This window comes from Rutilus rutilus, assembly GCF_951802725.1.
Source record: "Rutilus rutilus genome assembly, chromosome: 15".
NCBI classification, from domain to species: Eukaryota; Metazoa; Chordata; class Actinopteri; order Cypriniformes; family Leuciscidae; genus Rutilus; species Rutilus rutilus.
In genome coordinates, this window is record NC_140220.1 from 35,491,372 (window position 1) to 35,511,388 (window position 20,017).

A 20,017-nucleotide genomic window follows, 5' to 3' on the forward strand; every position below is an offset into this window, starting at 1 on the left:
ACTCCAACTTAAGCAGGCAACTGAAACTGCATGTTAAATAAATATTAAAGGGATACTCATAAGACTCATTTTCCAACTCCCCCAGAGTTAAACAGTTGAGTTTTACCGTTTTCGAATCCATTCAGCCGATCTCCGGGTCTGGCGGTATCACTTTTAGCATAGCTTAGCATAGATCATTGAATCGGACAGGACCATTAGCATCGCTCTCAAAAAAAAATGACCAAAGAGTTTCGATATTTTTCCTATTTAAAACTTGACTCTTCTGTAGTTACATCGTGTACTAAGACTGACGGAAAATGTAAAGTTGCGATTTTCTAGGCTGATATGGCTAGGAACTATACTCTCATTCCTGCGTAATAATCAAGAAACTTTGCTGCCGTACCAAGAGTCCAGCAGGCGTAATGATATGACGCAGCGCCTGAAAATAGTCCCCAGCTCAGTAACTTCCAACGTGACCGGGACTAAGTTTGTCTAACCTATTAGACCTATTTTCAGGCGCTGCGTCATATCATTACGCTGGACTCATGGTACGGCAGCAAAGTTTCTTGATTATTACGCCGGAATGAGAGTATAGTTCCTAGCCATATCAGCCTAGAAAATCGCAACTTTACATTTTCCGTCAGTCTTAGTACACGATGTAACTACAGAAGAGTCAAGTTTTAAATAGGAAAAATATCGAAACTCTTTGGTCATTTTTTTGAGAGAGATGCTAATGGTCCTGTCCGATTCAATGATCTATGCTAAGCTATGCTAAAAGTGGTACCGCCAGACCCGGAGATCGACTGAATGGATTCGAAAACGGTAAAACTCAACTGTTTAACTCTGGGGGAGTTGTAAAATGAGCCTATTTCCAAAAAAAGTGGAGTATTCCTTTAAAAATAATGATATGCACTAGACATGGACATGTATGTGGTTTGTGCTTTAAGAGCTTTTACTTATCACCATCCCATACCTTTCTCCCATTCAAGACAAATTTACACTCAAAGTAGCTACAAATGCTTTTCCTGGGAATAAGACCACCAGTTTAATCAAAGAAAAGGAGTTCCTTATTACATTCAGAGATGCACAGGAAAGAGTTCAGAAAAAAGACAACAATAAAATGATGTTAAGCGACCATTCTTGCAGAAAAACTGAAGCCTTTGGTAGTGACACAGCAAGATCTCTTCATAACAAGGAGAGAAACCAGAGTAGTGTGTTTTCAAATGTGTTTTGCTCAGGATCTGGAGTCATATTTACCATAAAATATGTTTTGACATCATATCCTTTGGGACTAAGAAAAGCGGAAGTACAAATTTACACCGCATAACTTATATATACAAATTTTGTGTATAAATAAAAAAATAATACACAGAGCAACAATTTACAGTGTTTTTTTTTTTCCTTGGAAACTTGTATAATGAACGGTCAGCTAAATTTTAACCAGAGTACAGGATGATATCTCCCTTATAGTTTTGGTGAAAGAAAGCATAAAGTCATAGTCCCTGTGCCACTCAGAATGAGAAACAAATCCACACGATCATAAATAAAGACATCATTTGAGGAAGAAAACACTCATTTCAACTACCATTAAAAAAAGTCTTTAAATAAATTAAAGAGGAGTAAAAAATACAGAGCTCCACTGCATCATTAGATTCTCAGCTGTTTAAAAGGCACCAGACAAGTGCATCCTGAACACAAAATAATAAATACAGCACAAAGTGTCAAGGCAGACTCCACCAGTCACCGCCGTAGCTAGATGGAAGATCACATACACACAAACATAGAAAAACACCACACACACACATCCTACGCGGGTCCATCTCATGAAAATATGCCCTCACAAATCAAACGAAATTATATTTTGCATAAAGAAAATCAAGCTTATTTTAAGATCTATTAAAATTGTTGGCATTTTCATGAGAATTAAACACATTTCCTCCAAAATTCCTGTTGTGTGTCCAAATGATTTACTTTTGATTACATAAAAAAATTACTATAATGCAAAGTCATTCATTTTTCTTTTTTAAATCAGCACATAAAAGCAGTGAGAAAAAAAGAAAAGAAAAAAAACACAACCATGATGTCTAATTACTTTACAATTTAAATAATACCTATTTGTTTGCATTACAGTAATGAGAAATTGAGGTTTTAAATATGAATGGTCCTGTGTGCATTTATGTTCATGCAAAATATAATTTCTTTTGATTTCTGTGACCGGTTTAGTGAGATTCACCCACCCACACACACACACACACTAAACATACACCAGGTCCCGGCTCTGCTCGGACGGGTCGACGGGCTCGTCCTCCTCCACCTCGTACTCCTCGCACTCGATGGGCTTGGGGCAGCTGTACGGGTGGCCGTTGTCGTCGAAGAAGCGGCGGAAGGTGAACTCGTAGAAGGCGTGCTCCGGGTGCTTGCCGTTCTTGAACCAGCGGTTGAGCGTGTCGTTGTGGTTGCTGTCGGCGTCGTCGCTCCAGAGTTTGTCAGGGTCCACGGGGTCAAAGTTGGAGGTGTCGGTGCAGTGTGTAATTTTAGGGATGTAAGGCGCGTGGTGTTGCTGCCGCAGATCCGTGGAGAAGTCGATGCTCTTGAAGAAAGGCTGGGCTTTAATCTCATCGGCTCCGTTCTTCCCGAGCCGGTCGTCCGGGCCGCGGCAGAGCTTCAGGATCAGGGCCGTGCCCTCGGGACTCAGCTTGGCCTGCGGCGGGATGTGGAGCGATGTCTGCCAGTTTATCACCTGAGGCGGACACACACACACACTCAATCACCTGATCATTATACGAATCAACTATGTGTTCATGGGCAAACATAGACCGCATACACTGAGTCACTGTTTGGATTTAAATGGGTAAGTGCTGAAGAGTGTATGACTGGATCATTATTGCAGTGATTATGATGTTTCATGTTATATGTTTGACATCAGTTCTTCTAACACTAATTGATGGAGTGTGTAGCTTTTCATTTCTTAAACAACCGTGTATGAAACACACCATGATCATATTCCAGGATGACAATGTCAAGATTCATCCGGCTCAGATTGTGAAAGAATGGTTGTGAGGAGCTTGAAGATGAAGAGTCATTTTCACACATGAGTTGATGCTCCTCTGAGTCCAGATCTTAAACTCAGTGAAAGTCTTCAGGATGTTCTGGAGGAGACTTTACAGAGAGCTGGACTCTTGCATTGACAACACAAGATCTTCACCAAAGATTGATGCACCTCTTGATGGACATTAATGTTGTGATGCTACTTCCATCAAGAGCCTGATGTGCATCAAGTTTTGGTGAAGATCTTGTTGATTTAAATGTGAAATCTTCTAATTAATGCCGCATATGTGCATTACAAAATTATAGAGCAAAATATATTCTCACCTTCATCTGGGTCTCGAGAGGAGTTGTTGCCAGAAAAGGAGGCTGACCGACTAACATCTCATAGAGGATAACACCCACACTCCACCAATCACAGAGCTGCGTGTAACCTAGGATTTAAAGAAATGTATAAAACGAAACAATCAATTCATTTTCATCAATTTAAAGGGTAATGAAATCTCAAGTTTACAGCAGTGGAAAGTTATGAGGTTTCAAAATACTTTCAAACACTACCGTGCGCTGATCATTGTAGCCAATCACAGACATATCCGATGAGTGCATGAACACAATGGCCAATCAGAGGCGTTTATGACTTTGCTCAACAGCGCCACAATTTTACAATTTCAGTACCGACTTGGTAACGAAGTCGGTACTTTGTGACAACTCTAGTATATAAAGAATATCCAATGCTTTGTTAGTCGGCAGTCCTAAACCCGTCAAGGTATTAGCACAGTAGCACACTCTGCAAAACATCACCTAATTACCGTTACCGACAAAATGCCAGAAAATATCGAGATCGTTTTTTGCCAATATAGCACACCCATATCAAGCACTCTTTGTCACTGTATAAAAAGTGCTCAATACACAAGGTACATTATTATTCCTAAATCAGGAGTAGGTGTTTGTACACACTAGGGCTGGACACTGACACACGTTTCACGATTCGATTCGATTTAGATTCACAAGCTTGCGATGCAATTCGATTCAGTATTGATTAATTGAGGCCTGTCAGGTACAGTACATGGCCAAAAACATTGTTAACTATACAGGGAATTTCTACTCTTATATTTCTACTCAAAACATTTACATTTAAAAAGAGGTTTGTCATAAAAACATGACAGACATATTCCCACACACTATTATTATTATTATTATAATACTGAAGAACAGGTTAAGTAGAAATACAATTAATATGCAATATAGTGCATATATTTATCAAAATGCTGACTAAGGAGTTTTTGGACGTTGAATGGCTTTTCTGAGGTAAATTTAACATAATGTGACATTGTTTACAAGCTGTTTTATTGACGTCTATCTGCGGTTGAAACACGCATTTCAGTAAGTTGTACTGTATCTTTCAACATACCTTCTGATGTTCATTCATGTTAATTTCATGCTGTAACTAGTAGTAAAGCAGAAGAGATGATATATATGATCTGCCACATTAAAGGGAGCCAAAATGGTATTTATTGTTTGAATTTCAGAATAAAATTGACAGAATTTTAAAGATGAGACGGTTTCATTTCAGTACAAGTAACAAAGCTTATTGTGATTTATTAGATGGGAGGGACGTAACGAAGCACAGACTGAAAGATCAATTCTTGGGATCTAAGAATCAATTTTGGTTCTTCAAAATAAGGATCCATCAAAATCAAGAAATGGATCTTTTTTTACACGCTGACATGTGGTGGCGTACACACCTGTGCGCAGCAGGACCTCGGGGGCGATGTAATTGGGCGTGCCCACCAGCGAGTGAGCCAAGCAGCGCTGATGCTGTCGGGCGGCTCTGCGCTCCAGCGGCTTCAGTCGGTCACCACAGCGGCAGCTGGCAGGATCTTCCCACTCCTTACTGAAGTCCATGCTGTCCTGCCGCACATGATCACCTGACAGACATACCAAGTTCAACATCATTCATTATTCAATAGTGAACAATACAGATAGGGTCCATAAATACTGACAGAGTCACATTGATGTGATGGTAAAAAGTGGGTGTTCTGTATCAGAATGTCAGTCAGACCTGAATGTGATTTTGCAGTGGTTTGTAGACGACTACTTCCCACTGAAACCCACTGTTCAGGAGGCTTTTGGAGGCTGAAGCACTGGTGACACTTCTTTTGCAAATCTTTCATCATTTGCTATTGTAATATTTTTGTAAACGTCATTACATTAAAAGGCACACTATGTAATTTTTCACTGCTAGAGGATGCTTATTAAAGCAACACAAAGGAACTTTTCCTCTGTGGTCCCCCTACAGGTTGGAAGCAGAATTGTCCATTACCGCTGTCGTAAATAGTTTCGTCGCACACACACACTCGCTGTTTATCCAGCACCGGCTTTGGAATGAACGATGTCCACAGACAAGGTAGAGTATGTTGCATGATTTCATGAAAGTATGATGTATTGCGACATCAGAAACGAAGGAAAACTAAATAATGACTATTGTAACGCTTGACGTAAAGCAAGTCAAATTTGTAGTTTTCTTATGTCTCATTCGAACTACAGAAACGCGACCCGGTTAGGCAAACTTACATGGTGCGGTTATAGCAGATATAGGGCTGCAAAGCGGATCCAGAAGTGCCGTTCACCCTGTTACGACTTGATGAACCACTGATACGATTTTGGAAACATTATTTTAAGGTAAAAAATGTCCCTTAGTGTTGCTTTAAAAACAAAGGCGTAGCTTGATGAGAGCAGTGGAGTGCCACAGACGACCTCTTCCGCTTCTTCCGGTCATATATGTGGGGTAACGGTTTAGATACATTTGAGTGTGTTGAAAGTTGATATAATGCTACTCTGTGCGTTCGCTACTATACGAGACACATGTTGCACACTGTAGTGAGCTAGATCAATATTAGGTTAAAACATGGTACTCGCGGTAAATCAAGAAAATGAGATTTAAACAATAAGACCAACAGTGTTGAGCCTTATAACAATTAGTTTTCTGTCTATAAATGTATCCAAACAGTTGTTCCCTTGTCTAATAAAACACAAAATATATTAAAGCGTCTGGTGTTTCCATGGTTTCAACTAAAAACCGGAAACCGAGGGTAATGCGGGTATGATGTCATTGGTAGGCGACGCTCAGACATGGTTCGTGTCCTGGTTAAAATTGCTTATTTCTCTGGATTTAAACATTCTTGGAAACATTTGGGATAATGTAAGTACACAAGTAAAAAAAAATATATATAACATTGTCCAAAAACCACTTGAACATTCTAATCCAAAAGTCTTAAAGCATAAAGCATTACATTTACATTTATTCATTTAGCTGACGCTTTTATCCAAAGCGACTTACAATTGCTATATATGTCAGAGGTCGCATGCCTCTGGAGCAACTAGGGGTTAAGTGTCTTGCTCAGGGACACATTGGTGTCTCACAGTGGATTCGAACCCGGGTCTCTCACACCAAAGGCATGTGTCTTATCCATTGCGCCACACCACCCCATGTGCATTAAATTACTGGTAAGGCGACATTACCTACAACAGTAGCCTAAACCACCGATGTAAACTTCAAAGTAACTTTTGGCATAAAAATAGTTATAAGGGCACAAAATCATGGGGTCAAGTCATCAAAAATAAGTTTTGATCTCTGAGTTGTTGGGCTCACCGCTTTGGTAGTATTTGGAGTCGTGAGTCCACCGGAAGCCAGTGCACAGGCCAAAGTCAGTCAGTTTGATGTGTCCATCACGATCAATCAGGATGTTGTCGGGTTTGATGTCTCGATGGATAAAACCCATTTTGTGGACGCTTTCCACAGCACAGGTGAGCTCTGCGATGTAAAACTGAGCCAAGTCCTCTTGGAAAATGCCCATTCTGATCAAAAGACTCATCATGTCCCCGCCAGGGATGTAGTCCATGACAAAATACAAGTTATCTTTATCCTGGAAGGAGTAGTACAAGCGGACGACCCACTCATTATCTGCTTCAGCGAGAATGTCCCGCTCAGCTTTCACATGGGCCACCTGGTTTCTCAACAGGACGTCTTTTTTACGGAGGGTCTTCATGGCGTACAGCGCTCCCGTGTCCACTTTCCGAGCCAAACACACTTCTCCAAACGCCCCAATTCCCAGAGTCTTGATCTTATCAAACATGGATTTGTCCATTTTGGCACGCTTGAGGCGGATGTAGTTGGATTCCTTCTGGGACAGCATCATGCGCATCTGTTCCTGTGCGTCGCCCGAAAGCCCCACCTGAACACACAACACACACGCGGTTACAACAGCCCTCACAAAACACACACGTACATAAACACAGGCAAACTTGCTCACACAACACACAAAGACACAGATTAGCTAAACTTCTGAAATCATTTCAGACAATATATTACACAATATTCACAACATTGGCAGGCAGCGTCCAGCACTGAGAAACAGCAAAGCATGCAATGCACAGGGTGTCCTACAGTGATCTAAACTATTATTAACTACTGAAGTAGGGGTGTACTGATACACTCATGTCACGGTACTGAACTCACGATACGATCGCGATATTTTGAGCCAAAATAAAGAGTTTTCATTATTATTATTAAAAACATATTTTATTATTATCAGGACCCACAAATATTACCCCCATTGCATTATATTCATTATAGGCTAGTAGTTTAATGTAGTAATGTCACTGAAACTCTGTAAACTTGCACTCGCGCTTTCAATGCAGGCATTTGTTGGATCTCTTACACAGACAAGCCGCGCTTGTTTACTACAGTTTGCGTGTCGTTGTAAATCTGTTCATCATATCAAAGCCACCGTGTCTCTTCGGAAGACTTGGATTTGGATTAAACCACTCGATTGATTATTCTTGCGACACCTTTAGGACATTTATTGGATCTTTTAAGTTTTAGAGGAACAGACTTTAAATGGAGGGACATACATTTCTCAGATATCATAAAAACAATTGTGTTTGGAAGTTAAACGAAAATCTTATTGGTTTGAAGTGACATGATGGTGAAAACATGACAGAATTAAAAACATTTAGACGAACTATACATTTAAATACAGTAGGCATAGTATCATTACACCCCTATTTTAGTCATACACTGCACAACTAGGCTAGGACATGCAAATGTAACCTGAATTTGCAATGTCACTTGAATTTCAAATGAAATCCACCTGGATTATCCCTGCATGCTTTTTTATCAGATCACATGCATCTCATCAACTATAACTGCATGCTCTTGAACCTTGTTTTCTGTTATTCAATCCATTTTGATTTCCATTCATATTTTGGGGTCAGATTTTCAACTGGTGAAATTTCGGTGCACCTCTACCGAAAAACACTTTCCATTATACATTCATGTAAATTTTGACCTGAAAATATTAATGTTGATTACAAAAAAAGCCTCATAGACATGTTATAAATCAACCCTGTTGAACATTTAAATAATGCTGTGTTGGTATTTGTTGTGTTGTGAATCTGTGTTGGTATGAAAATTGGTATTCTACTGAAATGCTAGATCATAACCCTACACTGGAACACAAAACAATAGTTCAATTGAAAAAAATAATGAGCAGCAAATTAAAAATGCACAGTGTGAGGAGGGTTATGAAACATGCAGATTTAGATATACGTCTTTCATTCTACCCAATCCCTCACCCAACTCCACCCCGTACCCCTCAATCAGCGCAGAACAATGAAAACACTGGATGGATCTCATGTGGGAGTAGATGTGAGCTTAAATCAGAAATGCAGGAAACCCTTAAGATCATAGCTCCGTTCTAAAACCCAGTGAACTGTCTAAAGAGTTAGCTATCCTAACCATCACTAAACCTCCTAAGTGGCCATCTGAAATGAGGAAGCAACTCTGTGTGTCATACAAATAGCAATCACAAAAGAAAAACAACTTTTAATTTGACTGAATGTTGCTTTTGTGTGAATAAATATTAGGCAAAAATCTATTTTTAATTAGACCTCACAGAGGCCATAACATTAAATTCTGGGATTGCATTCTCTGCAACAGACACCTAGCATTTTTGCTGAAAAGTTTAGCCAAAAAATATGCCCATTACGCTTCATGCCTTTTCAACATAAAGGCTATGATGCTAGGTGATGATGTAGGCAGCTCAGTAGAGCTTTAAAACAGAGCTCATGAAAACATATTTAAGGAAAAGACTCATTCACTCATGCCGTCCAACTGACAGGGTCTTACTTTACCACACACTGAGTGACGCCTACTCCAGAAGAAACCTTTAAACTATGAAAACCAGTTGATCAGACAAAGAAAAGACGAGAGAAGGCGGCTTACAGAGGAGATCCACAAACTGAAAGATACGGAAGACAAGACAGACAGAGAAAGAGAATAAAAAGGCAGGAAATAATGAAGGGAAAAAGCTGTGAAAGTTAGAGTCAACAGTAGAGTAAAGGGAGCAGAGAGCATTGTGGGGGTGAAGAAAGGCATGCTGACCCGCTGCATCTCGCTCTCCAACTGCTTCTTCCTTCGGTGTCTCTGCTGGTGGTTCTTCAGGACGTTCTCCACGTGCTGCTCCATGAAGAACTTGAAAGCCTGCGGCGAGTACATGGGAACTCTGCTTTCCCCTTTGCGCTCCTCGTCCCGCTTGAGACGGCGCACCGGCACGGGAGAGGTGGTGATGAGCTTCTTCTCACGCTCCTCTGAGGCCTCGGGACTCTTCTCGCCGGAGCAGTTGCTGCTGTCCGTGTCGGTGTCGTGCTCCGCCCCGTCCTCCTCTCTGCTGCTGGGTTTGGGCGTGGGGTTGGGGTCGTACCCTGGAGGCGGCGGCGGCTGCTGCTGAAGCAGGTGTTTGGGATAGGGGGGCGGTGGGCCCTGGTAGCTGGGCACTTCTGCGCTGGGCTCCTGATACGCAGTGGGCGGCTGCTGAAGCCAAGGCGGGTGCGTAGGGGCGACGGCCGTGTGCAGCTCTGGCTTCTGCACACGCATGCTCTTCACCGGCTGCAGGACGGGCGCCTGTGTGATGGTGGTGACGGTCGTGGCGGAGGGCTGAGAGCTGGGCACAGAGGTGCACTGACGCCCGCTGGTGAAGGAGTTGGAGCGGCCCGGCGCGCTGTGGGGCCATGATGGAGGAGCGTCCTGATTGGGCGAAGTCTGAGGTCTGACCTGGGGAAGCCCTCCAAGGTTGTACATATCAAGGTTGTGGCTGTTGCGGTTGGGCACCAGCATGCTCGAGGGGAGGTTGTTTCCGTTTGAGGGTGTGGAAAGCGCGCTGGATTGCATCTGCTGGGCCGTGGGACTCTGTCTGTTGGACTGGTGCATTGGATATGGAGGAGGCGGCGGCTGCCTGTTATTAATGCCCATGTATTCCCCTTGCATGGCACCATTTTGAGGCCAGGATGGGGGGAAGGTGAACTTGTTGCCACCGGAGTTTTGCATGATGATGGGCTGCCGACCCACAGGCACTGGACTGAGCCCTCGTTGATTCTGGGACGGAGGGTTTATGTAGCTGTCGGGTCGGGGCCCCTGAGGCACAGGAGAGATCCGGGGCACCAGGTAATCCAAGTTCCCAGAATACCGCTTGGTTGAGGGATTGGAGTCCCATGAGGAGGGAGGAGGAGTGATGCTACGCACCTGTCGAGGGTTCACTCGTTGGCCGCTGGCTGCAGCAGAAAGGTTTTGAGGAAAGGTGGCGGGCCGTGAGAGGTCACTTTGAGGTCCAGGGCTGCTGGGACGGTAAATCATGCCATCGGTCATTAGAGCACTGTGTCGCTGTGGGGCCAGTGATTCCTTTGAACCCTTCCAGCTTTGGCGCCGCAACACTGTCTGTTGAATTTGGGATGGACCTAGAAAAGAAACACCCATACATTACAACAATACTATCAGGAGCCTGTGCAGAAATTTCAGAAGCCCAGTTAACAAGACTGTTTATTTACATATAAGATAGGGCTGAACCATTAATCGCACTTTCCATGTAATCGCACTTAAAGGGCAAAGGCTGCGATTATTTTTTATGCGCAGTTTGTCATTGATGTACGGCTCTGTAAACGCTGCTGAAAAGCACTGAGTTTGAGTCACTTATAACGTGCATTTGAAAAAGCAACACGCGTCAAACATATTTCCAAAACATGAGAAGCATTTATGAACCTCTTGTCCAACAACAGACAACATTTAATAACATGCATTTACTCCAAACTCACTTCATTACGACAGCTGAGCTCCTCCTTCTGTGAGATAATGTGCCTTCTTACACAGAATAAGGCAGTCGTGTATTTATAAGTCATGTTTAATCAAAGCGTTTCAATCTTCTGTTTATTCAGCTACAGCGATAGGGATTTCCTGGAATGATGCGCCGTTATTGTACTTCTGCGGCGGGGCATATTTATCATGTTTGCATGAGAGCGCCCTCTGGCGTTTACTACCGATCAGCCGCACTCCACTGACAAGCTGCGCATAAAATAATTGCAGCCTGTGCCAAATCGCGTGCGGTTTTATTGCGATTAATCGTTCAGCCTTAATATAAGGGCCCGAGAGAAATCAAAACCTGGGCATATTAAGGTGCCTTTACACTGACTGATCATCTGAGCTGCACGATATGCACACTCATCAACAGATGGGCGAATTTTGGTGAATTACCTTGAATCAACCATTCACAATGAAAATGAATTACTAGGTCTGGGTAATGACAATTCAATTAAATTCCGCCTTATGAGTCAAAATCTGCTGACGGGTAATTAAATGTAACGTAGAAATTTATCATCTTTTACTGGAAAATTAAACATTTTAATCAAACTTTGATAATTGCCTTAAATCTTTTAGACAACTGAGAAGATAGTGATCAAACTACATTTTAGTTCAAGTTTCTGAATCTTACATTAGCATATGAGTCAAATTGGACGACTACAGGGACTCATCAAGATCACTCATTTAACAGTTAATCGACTGTTCATCTACTTTTGACTGATATATCAAACTGGAAGTGTGTCTTAGTGGCGTTACGTACCTGTTTGCTTTATCCCCGTGTTCACAGGACGCGCGGCGGCGGCTGTTATCTGCTCCCTCGCAGGCTCCTGGAAGTTCATCCTGCTGATGTACTCGATGGCTGCCTCCACACTACGACTGTTCGTCTGCTTCAGCGCACGAACCACCATCTCCTGTACACACACACACAGATGATGATGACGACCATTGAGTGACATCCAGCCTTACCATATACATTTATAAAGAACTGGCATTCACAATGCATCTGAAGACATGGTATTCATATTCATTATTGTTGTCCAATAAACACTTTGAGACTTTTATCTAAGGAAATAAGGTAGGCTATTGAAATAAAATATTGTTTTACTACTACTAATGAGAATCAATGTCACTCATGAAATGGCAAAAGGGGAAACAAGTTGCACTGGTGTTATCTCTGATCTCACAGATCAAAGCTGCGAACACAGATCGCTCCTGAACATTTTATTTGCATGATATTGTTTTATTATTTTATGGCTCTCTAGAGCACTTAATTGTGATTGGTCATGGCATTCTGCGGTGAGATATCTGGGCATATAAAGCTGTCCCAGGCAACTGCATTCCCACAGAGCTGTGCTAGTTTCACGTCACTGCACACATTCTAGTCACATAATAAACTAATTTTGTGCTCAAATCACTATTTCATGACCTTGTATTTTTAATTGTTTGGCAAGCGCAACCATGTAATAATTGTGAAGCAGCAGACTGTACGTTATCCCATTCAGTCCTGATCATCACCCTGTCGCCTTTGGCTTGCTTAGTTGGGGACGCTAAATATTCAACAATATTATTGATCTGCCTGCATTGACACCATTATATGAGAATGAGCTGGACGATGACATCACGGTTTTCTCCAGAGTGGCTGGCTATATATGAAGAGTTCAGATGCAAAAGCCTGACATTTTCTTCTAGAATGATCTTTTTTATCAAGCTCATATATTTAAGTTCAATAATTTCACTGAAATGGCAATGCAAATTACCTATTAATTGTCATTTAAGTGAAATTACTTAACTTAAATATACAAGCTTTATAAAAATGATCATTCTAGAAGAAAATTTCAGGCTTTTGCATCTGAACTCTTCATATATTGTACAACACAAATGAACCATCACTAAACTTAAGCTGGACTGTGACCGCTATTTTCTTCTGGAAACAAACTTTGTTGCATTATTTTATCCTGTTATCACTGTAAAGCTGCTTTGAAACAATCTGTATTGTAAAAAGCGCTATATAAATAAAGGTGACTTGACTTCTTGACTTGTCTGGGTTTCTCATTGTACATTATCGTTATTAAAGTATACTGAAGCCTTTTCTGTCTGCCTGTACAACCAGAGAAAGAGACCAAAATCTGTTTTCTCAATCTGTATGCATATCCATCTATTTCACGAGGAATGCAGAGCAATTCATCTTATTGGAAAAAACTAAAATATGTACATCACACCCACATTGTTGTGAGCATGAGTATGACACGTTGAGCTCGCTTCTTCCACCAGAGCTGGTCTGGCAACATACCGTGACTGTCATTCCTCAAATAAGCGAAATTATAAAGTGACAGGAGAGAACATTCCTGGCACAAATGATTGATATGACGCATATGAGGGAAAGAAGAGTAAACGAACTTCTCATGTCAGTACGTTCAACTCTCCGACCAAATCCAACAAGGAGCATTACCTCATCAAACCCTGCGTCCTGCAGCACCTGCAACATGTGTTTGTTGATGTCTGTGGTGTGTCCACTGGAGGTAGTTTCATTAAAAGCAAAGGGCATGAGTGATTCGCGGATCTCCTGCAGGGCTCGGTGGTGGTGGGGGTTCCTGGGGTTGGTGCTGCGCCCCTGTTGTCTGGGATCGTCCAGCGGCCCCTTCCCGGCGCTCCCGTTGGCCTTGGAAGCATCTGAGGCCCGGGAGAGGTTCCTCAGGCTCTCTCGGATCTCCTGCAGCATCTGTTGACTGTTGCCACTGTAGTTGCTCGCAGGGAACGTCTTGGGTCGCATCTGTCTGTATCCCTCGGGTTTCTCGCCCCTCTTCATGTAAAAACATACGTTAAGTGCCGAGGTGGTGAAGAGGCTTCCAGGTGGAAGAGTGGAACTGTCCAGATTTCAGTGTTTGTTTCACCTAAACACTAGAGAGATGTCGGCGTATCAGTAAGCATGCATTATAAACATCAATGTCATTTCAATTGCATAATTAAAGGGTTGGTTCACCGTAAAAAAATTTAGCATCCATCCATCATAAAAGTAATCCATACGACTCTGCAGGGGTTAATAAAGGCCTTCTGAAGCAAAACGATGCGATTGTGTAAGAAAAATATCCATATTTATAACTTTATAAACTGTAATCACTAGCTTCCGGTAACAACCGTCCACGAGAGAGTCTAGTTTCGGCGAAAGAGTGACCTCTGACCTCTGAGTAGCGTAAGCTTAGGCTCTTGTGGTTCAAACAAACTCTTTAGAAATTCTCGTTTTAGACTTCTAATTCGTGACCGGTGTTTTGTTTTGCTCTATCCTCTGCGCTTCCGTGTTCATCAATACGTCATGCGTCAGTTCAGAGGTCATGCGTCGGGTCAGAGGTCACTCTTCCACTGGAACTAGACTCACGTACGGCCGTTACCGTAAGCCAATGATTATAGTTTATAAAGGCTTCAGAAGGCCTTTATTAACCCCTGCAGAGTCGTATGGATTACTTTTATGATGGATGCACTTTTTGGGGGCTTCAAAAACAAATGGTACCATTCACTCCCATTATAAAGCTTGAAACAGCTTATATATATATTTTTCCGATTGTGTTTGGCTGAAAGAAGATAGTCATATACACCTAGAATGGCTTGAGGGTGAGTAAATCATGAGATCAAACTATCCCTTTAATGCTTGTAACAGCTACATGGTGATCCTCATTAAAAGTAAAACAAGAAAATGAAGCCTAATTTACAAAGATGTTTTTTATAACGCTTAATATCGTCATGTGTTTCTTTCTATCTTTAGATTTTACTAGTGAAAATGATAGTTCAAGATCATATGACAACATTTATTTTTGTGGTACATATCTAAAGCTCACCAGACCACAAATATTTAAGACTATAAATAAAACGCCAATAGGAAACAGTGATTGTGATGATCACACAGATAAACAGGTTCAACAAAGTATGCGTCTGAAACCTAAATACAGCATAGACAGCATCAGTTCCCAGACACGATGGCCAGATGCTGTCTAGGTAGGGATCTCCACAGGCTTTGAAACACAGTCGTAGTGTCCAACAGATTCACACACTGCTAACCCAGTTAGCCCCTCACAGTATGTCACACGTTCACAAGAGTGTAGACGTATTGCCACATAATGTCATTGAAAAACCTTAAACATTATTTCTACCGTATAATGAGCATGTTAATGCTGATAAATCATTAATGAATCGGTACAACAGGTACCTGAGGCCTAAAGCTGAGGCGATAGCATAGTGCTATCATACACCGAATAAGAGCGAATTACATTCACTTACCGCTTACTGAGGGCGCAACACCATGTTTGTACATGTATCGACCTCTGCGCACTGGGAAATCCTCATGAGTACCCGTTCTGCTGTGTCTGACAGATACATGTATTTGTTGACGGACCGTCTGCTTCTCTTTGGTATTTACTGTCGTCTTGAGTTGTTTTACAACGGCTGTCATGCGCGTTACAAGAGCCCGGATGTTGTGACACGCCCTCTCTGCAGAGCCCCGCCCTCTCTGCAGAGCCCCGCCCCCAGAGGAACCTGCACGAGACCACAGACCCTTCCTTCTGTGGGAATGATGAGTGATGAATGATGAACGCAAGAGGTGCGTCAGCTGCCTTTGTGGACACAGTTTGTTACGTAATAAATTGAGCTCCTAGCCATTGTTCATGTCCATAATGTTTCCAGTCCCAGAGCAGCTCATCTATGGCTCCTCATTGTAATGGTAGTACATTCATTCTCAGAAAACGGTGCCATTTCTGACTGATTTATTTGTATTTTTTTATTTTTTATTTTCCATTTTTGTTGTTTCTTTTGAGATTTCAATAAAAAATTTCAGCCTCAGGCCCAAATACTAACAGGACTGTAACCAACAAAAAGTAGCAGTTAAACTGTACCACCGGATGATGAATTGTACATTTTAAAGGGATTTGTGGGACAAGTTTTTCTCAAATTCTTGGGATATTTCTTATTCAACAGTTCAAAACTGTCCATAAACATAGTAAAACAGATTTTTATTTTTTAATAAAGTAGCACTTAGCACTTTTAATAAAGTAGCACTTAATAAAGTAGCAGAAAAATGTTTTCACATAACTTCATAAAATAACTAAAATAAGCGTAAAATAACACTAATATCAAACTAATATCAACTTTTAGGTACATTATTTTAAATGACCTGGCAACTCCAGTGAAACACGCACCAATGAAATGCACAAGAAGCTGCCTTAAAGTAGAGTTTTTATTGATTTATAGATTTATTGATTTTTAGGAGGTTCATATAAAAGGCCCTAATAAAAATAAATTAGAAAAATCTTAGAAAAGGCACCCATATAAATAAAAGAACCCAGTGGTCAGTGAAAGATTTTCACAAGGTTATTGTTTAGGACTTCAGTCATAAAGAAAACAGTGTTGGCCTGCTGAAAGGGAATACCTGCGGATTGCAAAAGCTGAATCCAAATCATCAGTTCTCCTTCTCCTGGATCCATCCGGTGCCTTTGACACTGTGAATCATCAGATCCTTTGGTCCACCTCATCACTGGGCATCACAAGAACTACACTTGACTGGTTTGAATCCTATCTCACAGGTCTTTCAAGGTTGCCTGGAGAGGAGAGGTCTCCATAAGCCCTGTTCGGACTGGATTAGTACTGCTATGTGTGTTAACCCTATGTAGCCTACCCTACATACAGTTAGGGTGATATTACATGACTTAAAATGTGATATTGTCCGCACACCTCTTACGTTTCGTTTGGTCACACCACAAGGTGTCACTGTGGCCTCAAAGCTTCAGCACTGCCACTCTGAGCTCGATTGCTGATGTCTGAGGTAAAACACGCCCCGCTCATTAGCATACGGACAAAGAAATGTAGAAATAAATAAATGTAGATATAAATAAATGTGGAAATAAATAAATGTAGAAATAAATAAATGTGAAAATAAATAAATGTAGACATAAAAACATATATACATAAATAAATGTATAAATAAATAAAAATGGAAATAAATAAATGTATAAATAAATAAATAAATAAATAAATGTGTGAAAAAATACAATTATACATAAAAAAGGAAATAAAAGTATAAATACTCATTTATTTGTACTTTTTTACATTTCTTTGTATATTTCTTTATGTATTTATTTCTTTATAATTAAGTCAGCTTTGGCATTCCATACGGATAATGCTCTCTAGCGTCTCGCTTTTTCAAATGCGTGTTGCAACTACGGTAGCCGTTATGTACCAAGAAGCTATGACAACATGTCTTCCAATAGCACTTCATCGAGTTTTCTTTCGGGTGATGAGGTTCGTTATTTCAAACAAACTGCAACTTGACTCACAACGAACAAACGAATGTTACAGTATGAATCACATGCATGAAATGCAAACCTTATTACATCAAATATAGCCTATGCTGCTATTCATCAAAGAGCCTTTTTAGCTTTTAACTATACATGTTCTACTGTTATGCTGCCTATATAATAAAGTACACAACCAAGCAATGAAAAAAAGCTGGTAATTTAGACCGTAACATTGACTTACCTGTCGAGAAGAAAGCAGGCAAATTCAGCGTCCCTTTCGAAGTCTTTCTCCTTCATTAGCTCCTTGTCCGTTTCAGCTGGTTTCAGTCACGTGACGCCGGCTATGAACGAAAACGTGTTGAGGTAGCCTAGTGTTTTTTGTCCCTCTCTGCTATTATAGTTTTTCAAGATGGCGGAACGACATGGAAGCCTCCATGGACTTACCCGTCCCATGTAAATAAAGATAAGAAATTCTTCGCTTACGAGGATTAGTCTGATCATTGGCAGAGGTCATTTTACACCAATGAGGACATATTTATGAATAAAGACATTGATTTTAGCGAATAAAATACTTAAAAAACTACACAGTGTACCTTTAATGAGTAATGGGTGTGTTTTGGGCGTAACGAGTCTCATTTCCCATTCCCTTTAAAAGCCAGTTGCGCTCGCGCCGTGACGGATTCGCTATTTACATGGTGGAATTTGCAAGCGGAAAAACTGAACGCTTCTCTAGCGAGGAAATGGATCTGCTCGTGCGTGAGGTTAAAGTGCGCAAGCAGACCATCTACGGGACAAGCCGGACTCCACCATATCTTTATGCACAAAATAGCAACAATGCACCTGAACACACCTCGTTTTCAGACCAGCAGGCCATGGGCACAAATGCATTTGCTATTTAAACAACGTGGCGCAGGACGTGAAAATGATAACTGCGTCGGGCTGAAACTAGCAAATAACACTTGCGTCGTGCCTGGCGCTGCATTGCGCAGGTTTATGATAGGGCCCAAAGAGTCTTGGACAGTTCTGGGTGTTTTGTTGCCAAGGAATATCCCACCTTAGGAGCGGCTGCACTCACAGTTTTAGTACCTTTTTCTACCACTTACCTATGTGACAGTGGATTTTCTGCTCTGACTGCAATGAAAACAAAATACAGATCTCGCCTACAGCCATCACAAGACATGCGTGCTTGTCTGCCCAAAATAATTCCTAGATTAGATGTGTTCAAAGAAGCAGGCACACCCTTCTCACTAATACATTTACCTTGCTAACCCTTAAGGCTAGAAGTAGATTAAAAAAAAAATAAAAAAATCAGTTCTTGAAATTTGAATTGCATGTCTTTGTAAACGTTCTCAGTTCTCAGTTCACAGCTATTCCTCTCATTACCTTGGCTTAACAGAACGGTCAGGCTGCTGTTTCGACATTTAAAAGATTATCATGACTTTCTATATTTCTTATTTCTTAAGTATTTTGGTATTACAATCAAATGTATATTTCATTCATATGACAAATTAAATACGTCTCTGTTGTAACTATTGTTGAGTAATTATTTCATTTTTCCTAAATAGAAGCATATGTGATGCTAAGTGTAAATAATAATAATAATAATAAAAACAGGAAACACTTTACAAAGGTTCATTAGTTAACATTAGTTAATGTATGAACTAACCATGAGCAATCCATTTGTTACTGTATTTGTTCATTTTTGTTAACGTTACTTAAATATACATCTGTTCATTGTTAGTTCATTTCAGTTCACAGTGCACTAATGTTAACAAGATTTAAATAAAGTATTTGCAAATGTTGAAATTAACATTAATAAAGATTAATAAATGCTTAATTGCTGTATAGTGAAACCAAATGCTGTATCCAAAAACATTATAATAATGTTCATTATTAGTTCATGTAGTTAACTAATGAACCTTATTGTAAAGTGTTACCAAAAAACACTTTATTACTTTTATTATGTTTTGTGTTTATTTGAAAGATTGCAACGATATGCATCCCACCCTGGAATACTTCAAGTACATACTAAGTGTGCTGATATCTTTGTCCCTGTCCCAAATGGCACACTTCATATGCACTTTCGGTCTTGTGGACTTACAGTGGCTGCCGCATGTGTGTGTCCGTTAAGTCCATCCATGAGACCGTAGCGTGTCCCATGTGTCATTTTTGTCAATTTAAAAAATAAATAAATGAAAAGAAGAGTAAAGATACACACACACACACACACACACACATGTGTGTTAAGACATTTAATTTAACATAGACTAATAAATTCTGTAAAAGTATTGTTCATTATTATCTAACTAATTTAGTAAAAGCCAGATGAGGTCTGTTCACAGTTAGATTAGTCAAAGGTTTATAATGTTGCAGAGAGCATGTATGGCCAAAAAACACACACAAAAAAACAGGCTATATAGGCTACCTTAAAACCTTAAATTATGCTGAAGAGTGTCTAATAGAGGCGATTAATCCCTCTCATGTATCTCAATGAATGATAACATGTTTGTAACATATCTTTCAT

The 20,017-nt window shown here is 40.7% G+C and overlaps 1 protein-coding gene across 2 annotated transcripts; it reads right to left on the reverse strand.

Moving 5' to 3' along the window:
* Positions 1-996: 996 nt before the first annotated feature.
* On the reverse strand, positions 997-15,660 carry lats1 (large tumor suppressor kinase 1). 2 transcript variants are annotated; one of them, XM_084432270.1, is made up of 8 exons: positions 15,485-15,660; positions 13,665-14,113; positions 11,976-12,126; positions 9,470-10,818; positions 6,677-7,259; positions 4,770-4,952; positions 3,352-3,458; positions 997-2,719 (listed from the first exon to the last, which is right to left on the reverse strand). In XM_084432270.1, the coding sequence occupies exons 2-8, from the start codon at positions 14,019-14,021 to the stop codon at positions 2,234-2,236; spliced, it is 3,216 nt and encodes a 1,071-aa protein (XP_084288396.1). In that variant the 5' UTR covers positions 14,022-14,113; positions 15,485-15,660; the 3' UTR covers positions 997-2,233. The 2 variants fall into 2 exon arrangements, with proteins under 2 accessions (XP_084288396.1, XP_084288397.1); XM_084432271.1 differs by having other exon boundaries at positions 13,665-14,106; positions 15,485-15,606.
* Between the last annotated feature and the right edge of the window lie 4,357 nt (positions 15,661-20,017).

Bases quoted from the DNA above. Each gene is read 5' to 3' on its own strand.
- lats1 (XM_084432270.1), bottom strand. From the start codon at position 14,021: ATGAAGAGGGGCGAGAAACCCGAGGGATACAGACAGATGCGACCCAAG. The intron at 4,953-6,676 runs GTGAGCCCAACA...TATGTCTGTCAG, and splicing joins CTCCAAATACTACCAAAGCG to GTGATCATGTGCGGCAGGAC. The intron at 3,459-4,769 runs GTGTGTACGCCA...TTTAAATCCTAG, and splicing joins CGAGGTCCTGCTGCGCACAG to GTTACACGCAGCTCTGTGAT.